Source organism: Acipenser ruthenus, chromosome 26 (genome assembly GCF_902713425.1).
Source record: "Acipenser ruthenus chromosome 26, fAciRut3.2 maternal haplotype, whole genome shotgun sequence".
Lineage (NCBI taxonomy): Eukaryota > Metazoa > Chordata > Actinopteri > Acipenseriformes > Acipenseridae > Acipenser > Acipenser ruthenus.
This window is the reverse complement of record NC_081214.1, coordinates 5,696,896-5,716,555: the sequence shown is the minus strand read 5'-3', so window position 1 is coordinate 5,716,555 and position 19,660 is coordinate 5,696,896. Positions and strand designations below refer to the sequence as shown.

Here is a 19,660-nt window from a genome sequence, read left to right as displayed (position 1 = left end):
ACTTTTCGTTGTTTAATCCCAAGGACATTTCTGGTAGGCAATATTGTTTTAAGCCAAAAAATACAAATTTATTAAATCAAAGTATAGTATTTGCTAATATATGTAAGTGTATTCGTATTTAAAGAACTTGACCAGGAGAGGGTGCTGTTTTGCTTTTATTTGGCCATGCCATATGATTTCATGAACATTCTATACATCTAGATATCCTCTATATGAGGTACAGAAGATTAAAAATAAATAAACAAAGATGTATTCAGTCCTATTCATTTTATTTGCATATTATTATATACAGGCAGACATAAACATTTCCTATTTAGATAGAATTACGAGCAGATCAAATGTTATTTGGTAATTGCGTGCAAATACAATGTTAGTTTTATTATTTATTGCAGGGAAATCAGCTGTGTTGAATTTATATAGAATGCCAAAGATGTACCTCAACCTAACTGGATTTGAGTGGTAAGTAAAAATGTCACATACTGTCCTTTTACATACAACACTGAATGGATGTGAACCGGAGACCATCCTCTATTTCAAACATGGTAAATACCAGGCTGGCTTTGAGCTTGTCTGAAGTATCCAAAGTGTCTGTATTGAACATTCTTCCATGTTCAAATCAAGTGACAATGTGATTGCACGCTGCTGGTCCCAGCTCTCTGGTGAGTAAGTAGGTGGGGCTGACAGTGGCATTGTCCCATAATATGAATCCCACCACTTGGGATTCTTCAGACCGGCTCAAAGCCAGGTAAAGACAAAGGTAATAAGAACTCAATATTGCAGCAACAGAAACCAGAACTATAAAACAGTAAAACAAAAAAAATAAAAATAAAGTGGCATTTGAAGCAGAGCTTTGTTCTATTTTTGCACTGATTAAAAACACCTTCTAAAACTGTTCTCCTGGATCGCCTACATTGGCGCATGGGTCCATTCAGGTCATGCAAAACTTGGTACTTCTAAGTTATTTGACAGTGATTACTGGGTGTGTGTACAGTAGTAACATAGTGGTACCAAGAAGTGTCTTAAGGATGGTGGGGTGCATCAAAACCTGTTGAGACGGTGCAGTTATACTGCGCAGTGGAAACCCAGTCTCTGCTAGTCTCTGTGCTCGCTCTGTGATGAGGAGGCACGGATGGTTAGCATCTCCTCCTCCTCCTGCTGCTGCTGCTGGTTCCCAGGGGGGCGCTGCTGGTGACTCAGCTGCCTCAACAGTGGAACTATTCTGCGCCAGCTCCGCTCTGAAAGAGAAAATCAAAAAACGGAACATTGAATGTGACTGCAGCACTCCCTCCTCAGTTCTGTATCTGAATCGCACATCAGAATGTGATGTTTTAATGAGGTCAGTGAGTGGGATGATAAATCTACAATCAATGCGTTGAGAAGAAATCCGTTACCTCTAGTTCTAAGTGTTGGTTCTGGATAAACGATACTCGGAACAGTCCCCTGTCCAGGATCCTCGTTAATGATGCCCAGATTGCAGTTCCAGCGAGTCCAGTTCACTTCCTCAACTCTAGGCGTTTAAGAAACATGCAGAGGTGAATGAAACCATTTGGAAAGCAAACAGCAATTCTAATATTTACCAGCAGTGTGGAGTAGTGGTTAGGGCTCTGGACTCTTGACCGGAGGGTTGTGGGTTCAATCCCAGGTGGGGGACAGTGCTGCTGTACCCTTGAGCAAGGTACTTTATCTAGATTGCTCCAGTAAAAACCCAGCTGTATAAATGGGTAATTGTATGTAAAAATAATGTGATATCTTGTAACAACTGTAAGCCGCCCTGGATGAGGGCGTCTGCTAAGAAATAAATAATAATAATACCAGGCTTTTAGGAAAAAGAAAACTTGACATTACGTATAGGATAGTACTAGTTAAAGAAATGCTAACCACGGCTTTAAAATCCAGTTTCTTGCCTCTTATTAACATTTTTGCTTGTGCGCCTTTTGTTGTGCTAAGAATATTTTGGTTCTTTACTTAAAGTTATTTTAACTTTAGTTCAAGATTGCAATTATTTCAAATAAACTGTTGCATCCTGTTACTGTACAGTTGTACAGTCTGATTTATGCTTATTTCATGGTTATTTATAAGTTAAATAAAAATAAGGTTACACCAGTAATTCTATAGGAATACAATAAGATTTTCGAAATGGATTTAGAAGTTCACCTTTTTAAAACCACACAGGTTAAACAACTCATAGAAAGTTGCTGATGGGATAAGAACAAATGGAAAAAGTATACCATCTGATGCCTAAATGCATTACATTTTCTTTGATTTATTTTTATAATTACAACTAATTTTATTTATCAAGCTTTAAAAAAAATACTATGTGATTTCTCCAATCCGCTTTCGAAGTGATCAACCTGGAATTACCTGAAACACCTCCTGCTGTCTTCTCCAGCGCTGTGACCAAGCTCCTTTATCACTCCTGACCTCAATTTGGTCTTCAGGCAGTTTGGCAAACTTTTCTCGAGGTTCAAAATTGTGATGGCTCTCTAGATGTAGAAACACATACCGCAAAACCATCAGTATCCATACTTGGAATTCACAAAGCACTCTATTCCCTGATGTCATTTGTGGTGGTCGTGCAGAATTGTGGGTTGAAGGATGAAGTTGCTTTATATAATACATTGGTATATGTCTTGACTTTAACCTTTGATATACATAGTATACATATATACATTTGCTTATCATAGGAGAGCAGATAATAAATGTTTTTTTCCCCCATATGAGCAGTGGGTTAAACTAAGTTTACCCTTGACTACACCACTAGGGTGATTGTATTTTAAACATTTGCACATTTTTCAACCCCATTGCAAGAGCCTAACGTTACAAACCTGAAGCTTCCAAATGCTCTTGCTTTCCTTCGAAATCTTATCCACAGTCTCTCCCATCAGTGCGATCAGCATGTTGATCAGGAGAACGTAGGTCAAGATGATGTAACAGATGAGCAGTGAGTAAAAGACTAACTTGAACTTGTACTGTTCTGTGAATTCCAGGTCGCCCATTCCAATGGTAAACTTGAACAGCTCCATGGTGGTGAAATAGATATTGTTGTACGTTTCTCTTTTGCAGTCTTCCTGTTTATTTCCCTCAGTTGCGTTTTGTCCTTGAGGTGGATCGTCTTCAATCAAGGTCACCAAAGCTGCAGGTGAATGCAAGGCAAACATCAGGAACCCTTAACAAATTACTTGAATGCTGACCATTACAGTCGGGAACTCAAAGGCCAGTGTTACTGTATGTAGCAGAATATCTGTGCTTCAGTACAGAAGAACACAAAGAAGAATTACCTGTAGAAAACCCAAAGAGGAACACCATATAGACAAACAGGAAGCGCATAATATCTCTCAGGATCATCTGTGGTAGACAGAAGCATGTGGGATAGGATCAGTGTTGGGGAGTAACAGATTACACGTAGCTTGATTAACTTTCAGACAGACTTGTATTACCTTCTGTATCATAACGCTGTAGATGCCCATGTGCTGAAACCCTCTGGAGAAGTAAAGCAAGTTGATCCAGGCAAGAGCTTGAGAGAGGACCAGCAGAGCGACGTACTCCTCCATGCCACAGGTATACAGCACGGAGGAGGTGAGGAACATGACTGCCTGCAAAAAACTAGACAACAGGGAGGAATCGGTGACAATGTGACCTTCATAGAAAATAAGAATTCTATGCTTGTCTATATTACTGTACTTGAAACTAAGCTTGACAACCTGGTTTTATGAGGGGGGGGGAGGGGGGTAAACCACGCAGTTTTTTTTTTTTTTAACTAGGTGTGCAAACTCACAGAGAGGTTCTAGGTTTCAGTGCTCCAATATTGAGTTTAATAATATTCTCCATAGCGCTCTCTATCTTGCTGTCACAACAGCCATGGGAATGCTTGCCCCTTGGCCTCTATCTGTGCTTCCTCAGTCCAAAATAGACTAAGTTACAAGGGAAATGTACTTACAAAAGAATATCACAGTAGCCGTCCAGCAATAAACTTTGAAATGTATGACGTTTAATCACAAAGTCTTTAATCTGTAAAAAAAAAAAAAAAAAAAAATTATATATAAGGATAAAAAAAACATATTTAACAAAAACGCTGTTCTTATCCATAGACCCTGATCGAATCTGAATACTGTAGTCTCTAAAGACTACCCTTTCAAATCGACATTTCCATTCATGTTCTTTGAGCTCTAAGTATTTAGCAGTACTTTCTCAGTCTTGTGAGGGGCTGAAAAATCTTACACAGCTGAAGAAGGGTTTTTGTTAGAAATGTCCTGAAATAAATATTTTTTTAATCATTTAAATATTTAGTGTACATCCCCCAAAACAAGTTTTATACTGTGTGTGTGTGTGCATCAGCGTACCCCTTTGAAGAGAAAATAAAGTGCTCCTGCAACGCTTATTAGTTGTCCAGTGAGACGTAATTTTCCATTCACAGTGGCCTCGATTTTAAACGGCGGCTGCAATACAAAAAAACAGAGCAAGGCAGCTCGGAACAGTTGATACAATAATAATTCATTAAAGCTCTGCGCTAAAACTACTGTAAAAGAAAGTCAAGTAGGCAAGCATTTTGTCTTCATCAGTTTGTGGGTCAATGAAAAACAAAAGGTATGACTCATTAACAAATTATGTAAACATGAATTGAAAAGGCATAGTTTACAAATACAGTACTTGAAATATAACATTTCTGTATGATTATATGGGGGGGGGGGGGTACAGATGTTAAGGTGTGGTCTTTCCACCTCCCCACAGTAAATATTAGCACAATATTTCAAAACAAACATATTTCTAAATACATGTTACCTTTCCTTCCAGTCTGTAGTAGGAAACAGTGGTAAATATGACCAGGTACACAAAATAGCAGAAAAAATTAAAGTAAAACATAAAGCCAGCGAATCTGTCCCATTTCTCCTGCAGCAGTTTATTGAGAGGCTCCAGTTGCAATAACTCATGTCGATTCTGAAACAAAGGATACAAACACAGTGAACTGGAATCAGAGGCACCTTTACAGCATATAGAATCGCGAGACCATCGATTCATCCTCTGAAAAAGAAGGGATCCTCGACTCCGGGGGCATCCACACAAAAACTGAATGTCACGAAGGGGTCGAGTTCATTTTAATTCCTTTTCACTTGCACTTGTTACAATTATTTAGCTTAAGGGGAAAAGATTCCAGGGGTATCCTGAGGGGAGAATGAGCTGTTCATGCGCAGTAGATTCTCCTGGATGTTTTCAGTGGATTCATTGATCATCTCATCTGCAGTACATGCGCTTCTATGTAATGTCCTTGATCATGAACCTGGAATTGGCCAGTTGATTCAACACATGTCTGAGGAATATACTGTTAGATAACGGGCAGTAATACCATTTTTTTGTAGTGAAGCACAATTATAAAGGCAACTGTTTTAAATAACAGAGCGGTATGATAATGTATGGTTAGAGGGAGTCCAGATCTGCTGAAAATTACAAGTAGATATTTGTGTTTTATGTGTTTAGTATTTGTATTAACAATGGCTTATAAAAATGTAAGTCTAGTAAACATAATCATATCAAACAATGCATGGGTTAAGTACTTCCAATTTAATATATCAAAGATTTTTTTCAGTAAAATCTGTGGAAGACTGCGAATTCCATGGGAGCCTGTAAATGCCACAATTTCCGAGGAATTTCATTATAGATTTGGACTAAGTATGGTAAACTACATTATGGCATGTGCCTGGTAAACATATACAGTATATGGGTATGAATCTACACACAAAAAGACCACCTGCTATAGGCTATAGGAAATCACTTTCCTTCAGGACCAGCGTAACAGGTTTTATATAAAGCAGTAATGCCAGGTCTTACTGGTATTTCACAGCCGTGCGCAATGATTTCCAGCACCGAGTTGTCCTCGTAGGAGTCGATGCTGTTCAAGTCATACAGAGATGAGTGCACTGGTCCATAAGCCCATTCTGTAAACTTCCTGGACAGGTGTCTGCACTCCTTATCGTCAATCTCACGCCTGATAATGTGCCTGAAGATCTGAGAGATGGAGAGATGGCATGTCGTTGAATGAGAAACCGCACTCTTCTCTGTCGCCTGTCGAACCGAAGCTGTACTGTACCTTCCCATTCTTCATGTTTAACGCTACAGTAGATTTTTGGAGGTCATTTGATCTTACAGTAATAATTTTACCAACGCGATCCTGGTCCCAATTCATTTGGATAAAGGGTTAACGTTAAGAAGCTCATATTTGTAAAAACTATCAACATACCCCAATCTTCCCGGTCTTTGCTGCAAGCTTTAATGGAGTCAGTCCTTCATTATTGGCAATGTCTTCCAGCCTGAGTTCTGGATGAAGCTTGGCAGCCCGCAACAGAATCGCATCGTACATCATGGTGACGAAGCTGGTGTTCTCTGGAGTATTGTCAGCAATGGTGACCAGCACGTGCAGAACCATATTCCCAATGGAGTCCTGGGCGGTGATGTCGGCTTTTTGATAGGGGTTTACCATCAGGAACGTCACGATGTCGAGCTGGTTAGTACAGGCAGCCAGCGATAAGGGATACTCACCTGTGGCAATGTGCAGATCGTGCAGTCAAGACGCTTTGAAACCCATGAATTCATACATTGAACCGCATTTAGCATAACATACACATAATGGGATATACATGCATAAAAATATCAATGGAATACAATAGTACTTACTATAGATTAGTATATACTGTAGTATCTCTGTGGTGTACTATATGCATTACAATATTTTATACTGCAATAATACTAAATTAATATGTTGTTGTATGCTTTGCTTTTAAAAACTATCAAAATCCCTTGACTTTCCTATATGAAGGATCCAGGTTTTAATCGGTTTTAACCCATTAACTGCAAGACAGGCTTAGCTCTAGATGGTGGTTTAGTATACAACTTTATTTGTGGATCTTAGTAGGGAACCTTGCATAGTGTCAGTTTGCTCTATTTTCAGATATCCAGAAATGAAAACACTTGTGAATTGTGAAAAACATGAGCGGCCAAATTTGCATTGAAATAAATAGCTTCCTAAGTACATTTAATTGTGTATCACCATATATGGTGTTATATTAGCCCCTTTACCGTTGTAAAATCTATAAAAGGCTTATGTACAATTCACTATACATTATAGCAATACAGTTATAATAGTGGGTATCGTAGTATATTCCATAAAATAACATTATGCATATACAAAAGTATGGTTGTATATTAGTATTGTAGTATCTACAGTGTAAATCTTTGTCTTTAAAACTAGAATAGTTTAGAGCTCACCAAAATAAAAGCCATTTCCCTTCTTTTGTTGGAAGAATTTCCCACAGGCCTTGCTTTGGACATCTGCTCCCTTTGTCACCAGCAGTTCCACATAGAACTTGCTCCTTCTCTCTATAGCAATATGGATTGCTGACTGTCCTGCGTGATTCAGAAGAAACGCATGTTACACCAAGATGCACACCATGTTAACACAAGTATTTACCCTGCTTCAAAATTCAAATTCAACCTGTGTAATCATGCTTTTACAGAGCACCCAAGTGACCCGCATTTCACAGCTCAGAACCACAAATTGAGATTAAAACCTGCAGACCTGCGACAGTCATTGTACAACCTGCAAAATACAACTGATATGTAAGATGACTGTTTGGGTGGCATTTTGGGACCCATGTTTTATTATATACTTTCCAGACAGAACCAAGTTTCAGTTTGTTTTTAATAATTAAATAGTATAAGTAATCTTAATGCGATCTCCATGTGATACAAACTGCTACAAGCCATCTGAGGCAAACTATCCAATACAAAGAACTATCACATCAATACGAGGGTCTGCTATGTACTGTATATTGTTAGAGCACAATGAACATTTCTGAGCTCTATCTTACCTTTGAAATAGCAGTCAGTATATACTGCGTTTACAAGCTTTGGCAAGTCGTCTGTTTTCTCTGCGATATCAAGAAGAACCTTGATGGTATCGTTTTTTCCGTTCTTTAAGTTTAGCAGAGCCTTTAGTAAGCAGGTTTTTCCATTGCTACGATCTAAAAGACATTTATTAGAACAAACTACAGGTAACAGCATATACAGTAAACAACATCTACAACCTGTTCAAAACAGACTAAGTATTGAAGGATTTTCTGACATAATCACAGTGCACCCTGAACTGCACCAAAAACAGTGGTGAAGGAAGACACAATAAGCAGTCTTTGGTGGTGTTTCAATGTTTTCAGATTTAGTTTCGGGGGGGTGTTTTATCTGTGTTAATCAATTACAAACTAAAACCAGTAACCATCTAATAGAGCGAATATTTTCAATGTAGTATTACGCAGTAACAACCTTCTTATATATATATATGTATATATATATATATATATGTGTATATATATATATATATATATATATATATATATATATATATATATATATATATATATATATATATATATATATACACAAGGAAACCAATTAAAATCACGAGATACTTTAAATAAAGATCTTCCAGTTCAAAGAAACTCATGTTCTCATGAGCAGAATTACAAGCCTGCTCTGTTTAATTTGTAATGATTCCGGATCATAAAGAAATCCCATAATTATTGATTTAGTGTCAAATTCAACACCGTGCAGACCAGGCTGAATTGTGTTACAACATCCCTATTTATGCCTAAGAATTATCTTCCGTTCCAAGCCCTTTATTGCTAATGCCGTCATTTCAAGACCTTGTATAAACTTTTAAATAAAACCGTTGCTAATGCTATATATCATTTGGGGTACTAGGTTTTGAATGTTACTGATACCTTATCATTTTACAGTTACCTTGTTCTTATCTATTGACTGTTTATTAACATGGAATTAAAGTTCAATACATGGGTAATAGCATATCAATAAAATGCAGATGCCATGTAAAAGAAAGCACCAGCAAATTGTTTTACCAAGTACTGTTTAATGGCAATAGCAATGGGTAGGAGCCATTTCTAGAATAGTAACACAGTGGTAACATTTTCATTGTTTGACATTCTAATGATATACATGCTAAATTGTGTTACCATCCTTTATAAAAGTTTACCATAGTATTTATGCCATGTTTTTCCCATGGTTAAACAATGCATTTACCATAGTTTGTTATGTTTTTTAAATATCTTTACCATACTTTTCTGGGCTATGCTTTACTGTGCTTTATTACACTTTGCTATGCTTTACTGTGCTTTATTACACTTTGCTATGGTTTCACTGTGCTTTATTACACTTTGCTATGGTTTCACTGTGCTTTATTACACTTTGCTATGGTTTCACTCTGCTTTATTACACTTTACTATGGTAAACCTTTATAAGGCATATCAAGACAGCAGTGTTACTTCCAGCATTGTGTTGTCTTTGCTGGTAAGGCTCTGGCACAGTATCTCAATGGTGGCACTTAGATACATGAATCTGTCCTACCTATGAAGTCTGAATCTGTGAGGTGTTTCTGGTACTTCTGCAGGTAATCATACAAACCATCCAGTTGGGACACGTCTCCAGAGGCAACAACAGCAAACAGTCTTTTCATAACAAATCTGCCATGTGGGTAGCGGTCCTTACTGCTCATATCAGCATCCCCGGAAGTCATCCTTTAATTACAAACATACACATTGTGCCATGAGCTCAAGACGGAAACCACTATAATACAACATCCTAAAATGAATACTGGCTCCAGATTGGGTCAGCATAGTGGGAACAAGACACAGCTGTTATTAATGATGGTATTAATTACACAGAAGTGAAGAAACTATATGAAGTACCATAAGTGGAGGCAGTCCAGCTCTGCAAAAAAACTGCTGATATTTTGAATAGATATCTGCGGTGTGTTCTGCAGAGCAGCTTCCGTGGTTAGTATTAATACTGGCTGATAAAAATGTAAATCAGGTAAACGTAATCATACCAAACAATCTCTGGGTTAAATGCTTCCAATTTAATATAGCAAGCATTTGTATCAGTAAAATATTTAGAAACTCAAACAATCACATCCCATCACATGACACTTCTTATTGGGTCACATTTTCAAAGCCTTGACGCCATCTTTAATTAACTCCGACTTTTTGAAGGAGACAAAACATCTGTTCTTTAAACCGAACCAAGCCGAACAACTCAGTTCTATAGTTCTGTTTATGATAATTATGTATATAAAGAATATCATTGACAAATCTTGAGGTGTTGTAATACATTTGCACACTGCTGTATCTCAAATATTTCTCTTACCGGTCGAAATTTTTGTTAACCCTCACTCTCACTGCTGCCGTTTCTTCTTGGCAAACTGTATCCATCGGTGCTTTTCTGCTGTCGGACTCCTTATTCCCAAAGGCGTTTCCCAGGAGCAGGCTTTTGGGTTTGTTCTTGGGGGTTTTGGCCGGTTGGGAATTCTCATCCTCGCTCAGGTAGTCCTCACTCTCCAGTGTTAATGTGGTCTCTGAGGCGACAGACCGCTCCATGTCTGCACTATCACACCTCTTCATGGTTGGAATTCAAACTTTGGCAATAGAAATCGCAAACAGAATCAGAAATTTACATGTGTTGTATGTGTTGGAGGTGAACAGCAACATCCATTTGAATACAGAAATTAAAATATATGACTCCAAGGTAGTGTGCTTTATAGTTTAACAAGGAGAGATCCTGAAGGATATTTGTAACCCAAAGACCTGAGACAACGGGTTAAAAAAAAGTATCTGTAATTTTAAACAAGATCTCTAGTAGTCTTGAAGTGGCAAATGATCCAAGCATCAACTCCAGTGCGAAGTTAGTGAAAAAACTAAATATTCATGTTTGTGTCATGCCTTTACATGGTGTTTATGGGCTGTACAATGTAAACACTTTTTTTAAAGTACATAAGGACCTTTTTATTTTATTGTGTTACATGTTCCCATGTGTTGCTACATCTGTTTACGTAAGGTGTGTGTATTGTTTTAAATTATTATTATTATTTTTTTTTTTACATTTTGACCACTTTTTTAAACTCTTAAATTGCATTCCCTGCTCACTGGTAAATCCATCTCAGTTACATATGTGAGCAGGAGGATGATGGGAAATGTAGTTCTGAGAGGTCCATGCATGTACATGGGAAGCCATCTTGAGGTAGTGAACGCAATTTAAAAGTTTTAAAAAGTGGTCAAAAGGACAAAATAAAATAAAATAAATACACACACCTTACGTAAACAGTTGTAGCAACACATGGGAACATGTAACACAATAAAATAAAAAGGTCCTTATGTACCCTTTAAAATAAATAAATGACCCTGTGTTTTATCCCTTTTGAAAATCATGTTGTAAATAGAACACAGTGTCTGTGTTACTATGCATAATCAAAACCACTTCTACCAAATGCGTGTTAATATCAAACAGCAAAATGAACCACATGCTATCAAATACTGTCCACATGACAGTCTGGTATAAAAAGGCTGATACTGTAGTGACTCATTATGTGGCAGGCATATTCTATATAAAGAAGACACTGTCATGGAGGTCTGACCACACAGACCAGATCATGAGCATGAGGAATCATTGTAACAGCCAGTCTTGTGATTTTATAAGAGAACAGTACAACAAAGCAACTATTTATTATATTATAAACAGTGATATTATTCACTCACAGTCATGCTCAAGTTTATACTAATATCTGATTCCTGGGAGTGTTAGAAAAGTTAAGCCTTCTGCATTGAGTTTGTGTTTGACATTACCAGTGGATATTGCACATTGTCTTTGATGATACCATTAACACTGAGGTACCATTCTACCAATGTCAGCCTCATACTGTTGTAGCTGCCTCTTTGTTCTACCATGTATTAAGAGTTGTTCCTGGCCATTGCAGAGCAACCATGTTTCCATTAACGAGGAAAAGCTTTTTGGATCGCAACCTTAAAAAATATTGTACAAGGTTTGTTTGGTCAAAGGCCTAGATTTTCTACGTTCCTTTGTTGCATTAAAACATGTCTCAATTAAAAGAGCAGAAGGAAAAAGGAAGAAGGACATTATTAAACTATTTGAGTACGTTATTTAAACGATCACGACCCAGCAGTTTGATCAATCAGGTCCCTGTTCAATAATTTGTTTCTCTCTTATAGCTGCATGAACAGCTAAAAGTAAACCTACAGCTGGTTAAAACCATGTGATCATATAGGACTGGGTACAGGAATTGTGTTAAGTTCTGTCTCTGGTTTACACACCAATCTGAACTTTACAAAAGCACCTGGAAAGAATGGCTTGCAGTGAGCTTTGGGTTTCACAGCTGTTATGCAACTGTTAAGAGACAAATAAGGCATGTTGCTATTTACATAAATACTATATATATATGTTCCTGACTTGAAGGATTGAGGCTACAGAAAAGGGGTAGAAGCTCCTGCAGTAGGTGACTCTTTTGCAACCACTATGATTCCTCTTTCACAATCTTTTTATATCAGGATTTATTTTAGCATAAAAAACTAACCTTTCCTTTAGCAGAAATACAGAAGCAGAAGAATTAGATGCAAATATCTAGTCTCTTTGGTGATCAGGAAATCCAAGGGCTCACTGTAACTACATCGAATAATTGCAGAATGGACACATGGTTTTACTGTTTTTGTTACAATCTGACTAAGCAGGCCTTGCCCGCTAGTTAACTGAACATAGTAACTTTATCAAATGTAACATCAACATGAACCATTATCTGTTTATTGTGCATGCAACCTGAAACTGAACAGCTTCCAAACAAAGCCTCTCATTATTTTTTACTAACCGCAATGAACTCCCTTAATAGGATGTGGCGAGAAAAATTGTAATATTGTAAGCTTTAACAAAGCATTTAGCATTTAATAATAGCCAACGCTGCATTCAGACACAAAACCACAATGATGGTAAAATGCATTTTCTACAGTAACTAAGTAATCCTCCGAGTGATTTTAAAAGGTCTGAAATTACAGGGTCATGTGGGCATTTAAAAACATTCACTAAGCTGAGGTTTATAATAATTCTTTTCAACAGATTTAGATGATGTTTTTCCATGTCGGTACAATGTAGGAAACCTTCGACTGGTCTATTAGTCTGGGTTTGTTTTTAGTGTCTGACAGACCCCTCCCCTGGTCATGCTTCCCCACACACTATAGTCATAAAGATACTGTAGCTGTGGAACAAGCCTTTCAGCTGAGCTCAAGGGGATATTCCTTTGGTATGTACTATCTTCTAAATCATGGGGCTCAGTTCTCTAATGTGTGTATATCTGGGGTATTATTATAAACAAGGATCGTTTAAAATTATTTCGCTGTATTTTCCCTTTTCAAAGTTCATGTGAAATAACAGACATGGTTAGCAGTTTTTGTGGCTTACTGAAATGAATACCAAAAACTGGCTTCTATTGATCAAAGCTGTTTACTTCAGACTGGCATTTGAACCATTATATATGAAAGGAAAAAGAAACACTGGGGTTGTGGTGTCACCTGACTCCATAGTAACCATCTGTGACCCTATATTAAATAAAATAACATCTCAAAATGGTTTTTGGTGTATTTTATTTGTTATAATTTCTGTTTTTGTAGATTGAATTGACAGGGTCTTTTTAGTATTTACCCAAAGTACTGTACTGGAGTCTAGATCAGATTCGACATCCTGAGAACTCCTCAAATTAAATTAACAGCACGGACAGGACTCTCGGTGTACGCTGTGTCGCTATAATTACAATTTAATCAAAGGGTAATTAACTTTCAGTAATATGACCTTAGGATAACTGCTATCAAAAATAAATAGTTTCAGTGTCTAGTACTGAAAAACAAATAACATGTGCATTTACAATATATACATATATGTAAATAAGAGTAGTTTACTGCTGTTTTGTGTAGTAACCTTCCCTGTAGTATTAGAGTGGTCTGCAGTTTTGAGAGGCTCTCTTTCCTAGACTTTTATACAAGTCTGCAGCATTTGAAGAATTCAATATGTATGTAATAATAAGAAGAAGAAGAAGAAGAAGAAGAAGAATAAGCATCATCATCATCAACACTGTCTCAATGCTCTTTCAGGGTTAGAATAAACAGATTTGCAACTCAGGTTCTCAGTTTCATATCTCCTTTAATCAAGTGCCTGATGTGTTCGTGACAAGACAGTAAACTCAGTTAGAGCTGAACGGAAAAAAAGGGATGGTCCGTATAGCCAAGTGAGGGAAAATTCTACTGGGAATAAAACAAACAGCATTCCGATCGAATACATATCAATTGGCTGAAACTGTGACAGTGTGACAGTATTATATATATTTTATCATCATTTCTGCAATTAAAAAAACATGCTTATTTAAATAGAAAACTACTTACATTAAAATCTAGGCACTGTTCCAATCATTTGATATGCATTATCCATATAGATCACATAGGAGATCCAATGCAGACAGCGTGTCCATGCGTAGAATATAAAGAGTAACAATCCATTCCCCGGACCACAGCGAAGTGGAAGTGATAAGAGAAGGATCCATACAGGCAGCCTGGTGAGGGATGCTGTGAGCTAACCTGGGTTTGTCTTTATTCTGAGGATGGCCACTCTAAAGGGCAAGGACTTCCATAATTCAATGAGAGAGAGAGAGGAGGAGGCATGCGATTCCTCCCCAGAGTATATCAGAGCACATTAGCTGAGTCTTGGGTCTGGTTAATATCAGCTTGTAAAGGAAGCCTCCTTCTGTAATTTCATATTGGAGAAGTCCTACAAACTAGCAATTCCTTTTAGTGTTTATTTGTGACCCATATTAGCTGTATAGTTGTAGATATTTTTTCAACAATATTTTTTTAAATAACTGACTTACCCATGTATGCTGTCTTGTCGAATCCTCTTTTCTTACCCCTGTAGTTATTTCAAACCATTTGTCTCTCTCACACTAACTTCTGCTTAAGTCCTTTTTTTTAAACAACGCCTAACGTGTTCCTCTGTCGTTGTTCTTTACCATGCATGTGACTCACAAACACAAAGCAAAACTCATGTGTGGTTTATGTACCCGAGGCGAGGCTGGCTTTTGAGACACAAGCAATAAAACCTCTTTTATGTAAAGCATATATCTCCTATGGTTTCCTGACCACAATATGTATTAATAAACTAATGATACTTTCAGTTAGCTCTGGGTCTTAGTCAAGCTGCTAAATGACTACACTTAGTCAAGCTGCTAAATGACTACGCTTATTTTGAAAGGCTAGCATTGTTGCTTCATGATAGCCACTGTCTTTTGTCTTTTGTATAAAGCCGTATCACAAACTAGAAATGATAAATAACAAAGTATACATCTAGTTCTAAAGACATTAAAAAAGATTATTGTTAATAGCAATTCAGTGTCATAAAAACATGTAAGTAATGTATTATAAGAACCCTTTTCCCCTCAGGAGAAAATAAACATAAGCCCCCACTAACTTAATGGATGCAGTTACAGACGTGCTCAGATTTGTTGGTACCCTTACAGCTCATTGAAATAATGCTTCATTCCTCCTGAAAAGTTATGAAATTAAAAGCTATTTTATCATGTATACTTGCATGCCTTTGGTATGTCATAGAATAAAGCAAAGAAGCTGTGAAAAGAGATGAATTATTGCTTATTCTACAAAGATATTCTAAAATGGCCTGGACACATTTATTGGTACCCCTTAGAAAAGATAATAAATAATTGGATTATAGTGATATTTCAAACTAATTAGTTTCTTTAATTAGTATCACACATGTCTCCAATCTTGTAATCAGTCATTCAGCCTATTTAAATGGAGAAAAGTAGTCACTGTGCTGTTTGGTATCATTGTGTACACCACACTGAACATGGACCAGAGAAAGCAAAGGAGAGAGTTGTCTGAGGAGATCAGAAAGAAAAATAATAAACAAGCATGGTAAAGGTAAAGGCTACAAGACCATCTCCAAGCAGCTTGATGTTCCTGTGACAACAGTTGCAAATATTATTAAGAAGTTTAAGGTCCATGGAACTGTAGCCAACCTCCCTGGGCGCGGTCGCAAGAGGAAAATCGACCCCAGATTGAACAGAAGGATAGTGCGAATGGTAGAAAAAGAACCAAGGATAACTGCCAAAGAGATACAAGCTGAACTCCAAGGTGAAGGTACGTCAGTTTCTGATCATACCATCCGTCGCTTTTTGAGCGAAAGTGGGCTCCATGGAAGAAGACCCAGGAGGACTCCACTTTTGAAAGAAAAACATAAAAAAGCCAGACTGGAATTTGCTAAAATGCATATTGACAAGCCAGCTCTATGTTCACAGACGAAAAAATGAAGCTTTCAAAGAAAAGAACACCATACCTACAGTGAAACATGGAGGAGGCTCGGTTATGTTTTGGGGCTGCTTTGCTACGCTTGGCACAGGGTGCCTTGAATCTGTGCAGGGCACAATGAAATCTCAAGACTATCAAGGCATTCTGGAGCGAAACGTATTGCCCAGTGTCAGAAAGCTCTGTCTCAGTCGCAGGTCATGGGTCCTCCAACAGGATAATGACCCAAAACACACAGCTAAAAGCACCCAAGAATGGATAAGAACAAAACATTGGACTATTCTGAAGTGGCCTTCTATGAGTCCTGATCTGAATCCTATTGAACATCTATGGAAAGAGCTGAAACTTGCAGTCTGGAGAAGGCACCCATCAAACCTGAGACAGCTGGAGCAGTTTGCTCAGGAAGAGTGGGCCAAACTACCTGTTAACAGGTGCAGAAGTCTCATTGAGAGCTACAGAAAACGTTTGATTGCAGTGATTGCCTCTAAAGGTAGTGCAACAAAATATTAGGTTAGCGGTCCCATCATTTTTGTCCATGCCATTTTCATTTGTTTTATTATTTACAATATTATGTTGAATAAAAAATCAAAAGCAAAGTCTGATTTCTATTAAATATGGAATAAACAATGGTGGATGCCAATTACTTTTGTCAGTTTCAAGTTATTTCAGAGAAAATTGTGCATTCTTCGTTTTTTGTGGAGGGGTACCAACAAATTTGAGCACGTCTGTATATAAAACAATGATGCCACTCACAATGCAGTGACATCACTGCACCACAAAAATGACATCATCACAATGCACTGACATCATTGCTTGTTATACCTCATAACCCAATACCTCCACAATTTTCACACCTAATCTATACCTGGAAACCCCTGATCTGATTTAGATTAAATTACAGTCTGCTTGGTCTGCACTTGTAATGTAATGCTATCCCACACTCTGTGGATACAGGTCATAGTGACTGACCTACTTTTTCATGGTGCTATTGATGCAGGTGATGTGTTACTGATATTCTGGACGGAATTATATAACTAGCTGCGTGTCATTAAACTATATCGTAAAAAACGGTTACCTGCAATTAATCCATATTAAATCCAGTGCCATTAAAAAGCAGACTTTGATGTTGGCAGTGCTTCAATAAGCAGCACTGTGCTGTACATCAGATCTGCTTTCCAAGAAATGCTGTCCCACGGGACCTTAACACAATCCATTTGAGATCATGTTAATCAACCCGCTGTCTGTGCTAGTGGTCCCTGTCTCCTTGCAGGTGGGCATATACATATGTGCACTGGGATTGTGTTCATCCACATACAATACACACTATCACTCGTGCTTCATTATTCATGGGAAGCAAATATTTTTACTGTAAGTTTAACTGCTCTCAGACGAATTCGCTCTTAAATGTAATTATTTACTGGATTTTTTTTGCTCTTATTTTAATCTTATTTGCTACTGATTTTACTGTACTTTATAACTGCCGTTATCTACAATGTGGTACTTTGTATTGTGGTATTTTGTAGCAACTGTAAGTCACCCTGGATAAGGATAAATAATAATAATAATAATAATAATAATAATAATAATAATAATAATAATAATAATAATAATAATAATGGTGAAATGACAGTGAGTAAATGAGGACGATAAACTCCCAGTGTAGCCTGAACTGAAAACCCAAACAAAATTACAAACAATAGCCAATTCATTTTAGGCAACTGGTTGAATAGTTTTTGGAGTCACAGTTTATGCAAATCATTGTGTAGGTTTATCTCCACCTGCCTACCCTAGAACAGAAGTCCTTTTTTATTGAGACTCAAAGCTGGTATCATTTGAGCATCTATTTCTAACTATTTTGATATATTTCTGTCTCTCCTTTACTTTATTACTGTACAGTGTAATAGACACAGAATGTTAAATCACAGACATGCTAACGGATTGGAATCATGGTTCTAGATTAGCAGCTTTGCATTTACAGTATGAAGTTGGGAATAAAAATCCTCACCCTTTTTTCTAGAGGTTCGCACAGCTTGTGATCCCCAGCGGTTTTCTCTTCCTAACACCTGCAGTACGTTACGGTACCCACACACAAAAGCACCTTTCCCTTCTGAAGAAGACGAAAAGAAAGCTGTAAAATAGTTTTGATCAGTTCTTCTTTACAAAAACTACAACGCGCTTAATGCGTTTGTACCATGTGCATAAAAAAAAACGTTTTTGTTTTTTGTGTTTATCGTTTTAGATTTTAACTGCTGCATGTTTTATCTCGTTGTCTTGTTAACAGTTCTCTTGCAATGTGTGGGCACCGTAGGCATCATACAAATAGATGCACAGGATATCCACACACAGGATGTGATCTCAAAATGATACTGCAAAATCTACAGAAGCAGTTTAGGGTCTTTAACCCAACAGCAAAATGTTCTATTTCTTTATGTTACCGTACCATGCCCCAGAACTTGGTTTCTGACTCATTTGGTAAGGTGTAGCTGAGTGAGGAGCTGATAATGGAGGCATGTTACACTTGCAACATACATTTTTAATTCAGTTATGCTTTTTGTTGCTTTAGTGTATGTGTGTCTTTTAAAAGTAATTAAAATGCCAGGTTTGTTCCTATTTTGAATATTTAAACGGTATATGGTTATGCCACTGTTTAAATCAATGGAATACAGTGTGCTACCTGAAAGCAGGATTTGAAAGATTAAAATATATCCTTTAAATCATTTTAATATCAATGTGAATATTTTTCATGGATCTCCAATATTATCCAACAAAATCCTTCTTTACCAAGTAAACTCATGTCTTTTAGCATTTCATTTTAATTTCATCAGATATTTCATCTGATTAATTTGCATAAATTATACAATATGGGTACCACTTTAAGCTATGTTTATAACACATGTATTGCATAGTAATTACTTGGTAATAACTACAGCTAAATGTGAATGAGTTATTAATACATTTTCACATTCATATAACTTTATACAGGACTTTAAATGCTTCTCTGCAGCATAACCGGAAATATACAAAAGGTTTTTCTCTTTTTCAAAAATCTGTTAACAACTTCCTTTTTGAGACCACACCCAAGTGTGATATTTATACAAGAGAACCTCAGTACAGCTTCCCTTTTTACTTACTGCCAACTGAAGGCTGTTTTCTGTCATTAGCATTTCACATTTATAAAAAATCATTAGAAATCCATCTGTTGTGGGAGACTGCATTAACAATGCCTTTGCCATGTGATGCATTACAAATCCAGGCAAATCAAATCAAACACAGCCCAGTTATGTTTGAAACAGATTACAGTTTCTATTATATAGACAGCGCAGTTGTTTGAAAGCTTTACAGGAGATCAGGCTAGAGTCAAGGTTTTTACACTGAGTCTATGGTAAAAACATTGCCGCTTTACACATCTATTGTTATCAGTATACCAGAAAGCACCATGTTGAAGAAGATCGTCTTTT

At 37.1% G+C, this 19,660-nt stretch overlaps 1 protein-coding gene across 3 annotated transcripts; it reads right to left on the bottom strand.

Moving 5' to 3' along the window:
* Nucleotides 1–137: 137 nt before the first annotated feature.
* On the bottom strand, nucleotides 138–18,476 carry LOC117429521 (transient receptor potential cation channel subfamily V member 1-like). Of its 3 annotated transcripts, none has more exons than XM_059001667.1 (16): nucleotides 18,208–18,476; nucleotides 10,204–10,471; nucleotides 9,406–9,575; nucleotides 7,860–8,012; nucleotides 7,258–7,395; nucleotides 6,233–6,531; nucleotides 5,824–6,000; nucleotides 4,780–4,935; nucleotides 4,341–4,436; nucleotides 3,938–4,008; nucleotides 3,438–3,603; nucleotides 3,279–3,345; nucleotides 2,826–3,133; nucleotides 2,362–2,483; nucleotides 1,392–1,507; nucleotides 138–1,235 (listed from the first exon to the last, which is right to left on the bottom strand). In XM_059001667.1, exons 2-16 carry the CDS (start codon nucleotides 10,455–10,457, stop codon nucleotides 1,093–1,095), a joined length of 2,436 nt encoding a protein of 811 aa, XP_058857650.1. In that variant the 5' UTR covers nucleotides 10,458–10,471; nucleotides 18,208–18,476; the 3' UTR covers nucleotides 138–1,092. The 3 variants fall into 3 exon arrangements, with proteins under 3 accessions (XP_058857650.1, XP_034759109.2, XP_034759110.2); XM_034903218.2 differs by lacking the exon at nucleotides 18,208–18,476 and adding an exon at nucleotides 14,753–14,910; XM_034903219.2 differs by lacking the exon at nucleotides 18,208–18,476 and adding an exon at nucleotides 14,271–14,727.
* Between the last annotated feature and the right edge of the window lie 1,184 nt (nucleotides 18,477–19,660).

Excerpts from the sequence above, each read along its gene's own strand:
- LOC117429521 (XM_059001667.1), bottom strand. The coding sequence starts at position 10,457 with ATGAAGAGGTGTGATAGTGCAGACATGGAGCGGTCTGTCGCCTCAGAG. Across the intron at positions 9,576-10,203 it reads GTTAACAAAAATTTCGACCG|GATGACTTCCGGGGATGCTG; the intron begins GTAAGAGAAATA and ends TTGTAATTAAAG. Across the intron at positions 4,437-4,779 it reads ACTACAGACTGGAAGGAAAG|CCGCCGTTTAAAATCGAGGC; the intron begins GTAACATGTATT and ends TTTGTATTGCAG.